Genomic DNA, 5,256 nt, shown 5'->3' with positions numbered 1-5,256 from the left:
CTTGACTGCTAACCAGAAGGCTGGCGGTTCAAACCCACCAGCCACTCCTTGGAAGGAAGATGGGGCAATCTACTTCCGTAGTGATACTGCCTCGACAACCCACAAGGGGTCTCTATGAGTTGGGGCTGACTTGACGGCACATAACAACCAGTGAAGAATATCTGCCTTCAACATTATGCTCTTTTTAAGATTATCTATATGGAATCAAATTGGTAACAGTAGCTTGAAAGATTAAATAGGAACCTTAGGGCGGCAGTGAGTTTATGTTAATGGAGGAGGAACAATTCCAAAAAAGAAGATGAAAATGATTGCACAACTTGAGGAATGTAATCAGTGTCCCTGAACTATACATGTAGAAATGGTTAAACTGGTATATGTTTTGCAATGTATATTCTCAAAAACAGTAACAAAATAAGCAAACAGTAATAAAGAAAAAACTTGCCAAGTGACAGTAGCACAGGAAACCTCCTCTGAAGCTGTAATCTCAACCAAGATTCAGGATGTGAACGCAGTTCTTTCTTGCTCCCAGCTAAGGGCCAGAAGATGAAATCATCAGAGTAATGGGTAATCTCTGGTATGCTGTTTGCTGAAATATAGATCAACTGGGACAACTTTGGGAGCTCTAGTGGCGTAGTACCTAAGGCATTTGACTGTTAAGAAGAAGGCTGGCGGTTCAAACCCACCAGCTACTTCTTGGAAGGAAGGTTGGGCAATCTACTTCTGTAGTGATACCACCTTGGAAACCCAAGGAGGGGTTACTATGAGTTGGATCAGACTTGACGGCAGTGAGTTTGGTTTGTGTTTTGGTTCCAGCTGGTAATAAAATCAACCAAGCAAATTAGTCGATCAATAAATTTAGGCTCATTATAATTCAATCTCATGCCTCTGGCACCAAGGCAACTTATTTGCCCACTCTGAATCTTACCTAATATGGGGATAGTAATGGATAGCAAAGGAGCCCTGGTGGGTCATCTGCTAACCAAAAAATTGGTGGTTCAAGCACACCAGCTTCTCTGTAAGTGAAAGAGTGATAGTCTGCTTAGAAACTCAATGGGGCAGTTCTGCTCTGCCCCCTAGGGTCGCTATAGGGTTGCTATGAGTTGGAATTGGCTTGACAGTGTTAGGTTTAATGGCTAGAAACTACTTCATATAGAACTGGTTGTTGTTAATTGCCATGGAGTTGGCTTTGACTCTTGATGTCCTAAGTACAAGAGAAGGAAACACTGTGTGGTCCTGCACCATCTCTGCAATGGTTTGTTCATTGGTATTCAGAGTTTAGGAGGAGTCAGTGAGACAACATACAGAATATACCTACCCACTGGCATATTGGAGGCACTCAATCAATAGTCACTATAAGACAAATAATTGGTTTATAAATGCCTTGCTCTCATTGTTTCTTAGGTTATATGTTATAGTTTTATTGATAGTTTTATTTTTTTTTTTTTTTTTTTGTCCTTTAAGTCAGTTTCAATGTTTACCATTCTTCTCTGTATAAAATATTGAGGGCTTTAGACTCCAGAACCCTTTCTCCCCCAGAGCTCGGGCTATCACTGTGATTCACCTGCAATATTCAGAGTTATCATATTACACATGTTTTTTGCATACTCCCCATTGATAGAGACAAGTTCTAGAATATCTCAGATCTCTGCCTCTTGCTTTTAACCAATTTTTGGTATTAATCCATCCTGATTTAATTTGTCTCTCTGTCTGTCTGTCTGTCTGTGTACAGAAAGGATATATTTCTGTTAAAAATAAGTTTGAAAGTCTGTACACCAAAATATTAATATTTCTGGGAGTGGTAGATGAGTGCTTTTATAATGTTTGTATGACTTCCTGAAGTTTCTAAATTTTCTATAGTGAGTATATGTCACTTATGTAATTGAAAAAAACTATAAAAAATAAAACAATAGGCATGAATCAATAGTTAATCATCACGCCCTAAGCGTTGTACCAAGCACCTAACAAGTGCTGACAAATCCTGGTTGAGGGACAGAGCACCCTCCGATGTGGCCTGCTGACTCAGACTGTGACTCAGCCATTTTGTATGTGTCAACTGCTCTAGTATAATAGAGACATCAGATGGGGGAATGTGGCCATCCTCATCTTCATCACAGAATGTGGGTCTGACACCCACTGAGAGGCATCAAAGGGTGGATCGTCCTAGCAGTAGAGTAAATGGGCAACCCACACAGATCCAAAACTGCCTAGCTTCCCACCCCTGACAAAGTACATCACACAATAATGTCTGTACTGTTTCTCTAGCTGCATCAGAGTCATCCAATTAAATATTATATTTATATCCTATCTTGCTCCAAAATTATCTAACATGTCTCACCCAGCTGTCATCTCACTCCACTATAAATGAGTAAGAACAAGATATTTCCTGTTACATGGTTACTAAAAAAACTAAACTTCATTGAATGCTTTATATTATCTCAAGAATCCTATTAAATCCAACCTGCAGCTGGTGAGCACCTATTATTTTTAAGGCTCTCTGCTAGACGTGGTGGGGAACCTCAAGCCAATAAGACTCCATCCCTCCCCTCAGTAGGGCTGATAGTCCAATAGGACAAATATGCTCACCAATAATTAGAGAACAACAAATGATATGATTGGAAACTGCCATAACGGTCATCACCAACCTCTCTGGGTGAAGAGATCATATAGAAATCACATGATTTGGAATAGGAGCTAAGTCAGCTAGTATCAGGTCACTAGATGGACAACAATGGCCATGGAGCGCAGCATATACCTGTTTTTACATCTAAATTAATCCAAATATGATAAATGTATTCTAAAATCCTACAAATACAAAGTTCCAATAACCAAATTCCTCCCACTTTCTAACAGATGCATTACAAGTAAACAAAGTAATGCCTGGTAGATATTGTTGAAATAATCACACTATTCAATATATTATGGCTATCTTTTCACCTAATAAATATAACTGCGTGGATTCCACTGTAGACCTATACTGCTACGCACTTCACCAAACACTTTTTAATGAAGTTTATGTTGTTTCCAGTCTTTCGCCATTTTATCTAATGCTTCAAAGACCATCCTCGGAAATACATTTTTGCACTTGCTCACATATTTCCTATGGGTAAATTCCTACAGAGCTCTGGTAGCATAGTGCCTAAGGCACTTGACTGCTAACCAGAAGGCTGGTGGTTCAAACCCACCAGCCACTCCTCGGAAGGAAGGTTGGGCAATCCTACTTCCGTAGTGATACTGCCTCGAAAACCCAAGGAGGGGTCGCTATGAGTCAGGGCTGACTCGACGGCAAATAACAACAACAACAAAATTCCTACAAGGAAAATTGCTGGCTCAAAGGCAACACGTATTTTAAGTTTTCATACTTATTACCAAACTACCCTCAGAAAGTGTGCACCAATTTATCTCACCAACAGTGCATAAAAGTGTGTATTTGCCACACTCATCAATACAAGGGTTTATAAATCTTATTAATGATTTTTATTCATTTTCATCTTTGTAGATATTACAGCCAACATGTAAGTAATTTTGTTTTAATTTTCATTTTTCTTGATAGCAAGCATGAATTTGTTCTGATAGGTTTATTACCCATTTGTAAAACAGTGGATAAAACATGCCATCCAAGTAATAGCATAAATCTATATCCATATGTTCTTACTGTGTCCCTACGTGTGTACATACATAAAGACAGGTAGGGAAGGATATTCACCAACTACTAAAAGTTGCCTATATCTGGGTGATGAACATTGGGGTAGTTTCTCCTTTTCTCTTTTTATATTAAGTAAAGTTGGGATTTTTGAAAGAACCTATGATCTTTTTATAAGTATCAAAAAAGTAAGACTATTATCATTTAAAAACAAAAACCTTATTAAAGCTCCAGGATCTATTTTAGTCTGAGGACAAACTTTGCCCAAGAATTTTTGTTCATAACAGTACAGAGGTGAAACCCTGATGCCTTTAGTGAAAATCATTGGAATGAAAAAGTAGTGTTTCATTTATTTTTCAAATCTGAACATGAGATACCACTACTACACCACAGTTTGGTTTAACTACTTTGAATGTTTTTCATGGTCATGTCTATGTGTGGGAGCTCTAGTGGCGTAATGCCTAGGGCATTTGACTCCTAACCAGAAGGCTGGCAGTTCAAACCCACCAGCTTCTCCTTGGAAGGAAGGTTGGGCAATCTACTTCCATAGTGATACTGCCTCGGAAACCCAAGGAGGGGTTGCTATGAGTTGGATCTGACTCGATGGCAATGAGTTTGGTTTTTTTTTTTTTTTTTTGGTTTGCCTATGTGTAGGCCCCTACAGAGACAAAAGGCCTAGCCTGACCCTCAAGGTGTTTATGCTTGAGCAGAAGCTCCCAGCAGGAGACCCCACAGTCCTGAGACTAGCAAATGGAAAAGAAACTGATGATAATAGCTAATATATCTTCAGAGGCACTGTGTTCTAAGTTCTTATTATAGCCTTCTGAAGCAAGTTCCATTATTATCCCAATTTTCCTGAGGAGAAAACTGCAGCATAGAGAGCTTTAGTGACAGGCTCAAGGTCACAGAGCTAGCAAACCAAGGAACCCCTTTTAAGCCTACTCACTAATGGCTGCCCTTTCTTTTTGGTTTTATCTTTTTAGCAGACACCAAATGAGGAATGTTTGTTCCTGGAAAGGCTGGAGGAAAACCATTACAACACCTACATATCCAAGAAGCATGCAGAGAAGAATTGGTTCGTTGGTCTCAAGAAGAATGGAAGCTGCAAACGTGGTCCTCGGACTCACTATGGCCAGAAAGCAATCTTGTTTCTCCCCCTGCCAGTCTCCTCTGATTAAAGAAATCTCTTCAGGTTGCTGCACACTCCAGAGGAGTCTCATGGGGTCCTCATCCCAGTGACCCCCAGAATGTTCCCTTGACCATTGGCTGCACTAACCCTTGGCCCACAGAGCCTGAATTTATAAGCAATGTGCTTCTAAATGCCCAGCTCACTATTTTGCAGAGCCCTTTACCCCAGCAGTGTTTGGAACAGAGAGGACCAAATTGCTTCTAGGGGCCAACTGGCTGGCCAGTCTGGGTCTGGGTTTGGATGTCTGGTTGCTACTGGGCAGGCTACAGGCTGAGCCTCTCAGTGCAAAGGTGGGGCCAAATGAAGTGTGTTAAGGGGTCTGCCAAATGAGTCATCAGTAACTACGCATAGTTTCCCTTCTACTGAGTGAACCCTGTCTGCTCTTCTTCCCCCAAACATCTGGCCTGACGCCCTTTCATCCTTTCAA

General features: G+C 40.4%; 1 protein-coding gene across 1 annotated transcript in view; it reads left to right on the top strand.

Moving 5' to 3' along the window:
- FGF1 (fibroblast growth factor 1) overlaps positions 1–4,818 on the top strand; it is a 25,931-nt gene extending 21,113 nt beyond the window's left edge. The window contains exon 3 of the mRNA XM_007939065.2: positions 4,624–4,818. Coding sequence (XP_007937256.1) covers positions 4,624–4,818 — 195 coding nt within the window. The remainder of the gene's footprint in view (positions 1–4,623) is intronic.
- Positions 4,819–5,256: the final 438 nt, after the last annotated feature.

Source organism: Orycteropus afer, unplaced genomic scaffold (assembly GCF_000298275.1).
Source record: "Orycteropus afer afer isolate SDZICR_OR568_19922 unplaced genomic scaffold, OryAfe1.0 scaffold00056, whole genome shotgun sequence".
Lineage (NCBI taxonomy): Eukaryota > Metazoa > Chordata > Mammalia > Tubulidentata > Orycteropodidae > Orycteropus > Orycteropus afer.
The sequence above is the reverse complement of the archived record's forward strand: the minus strand, read 5'-3'. Positions and strand labels throughout refer to the sequence as shown.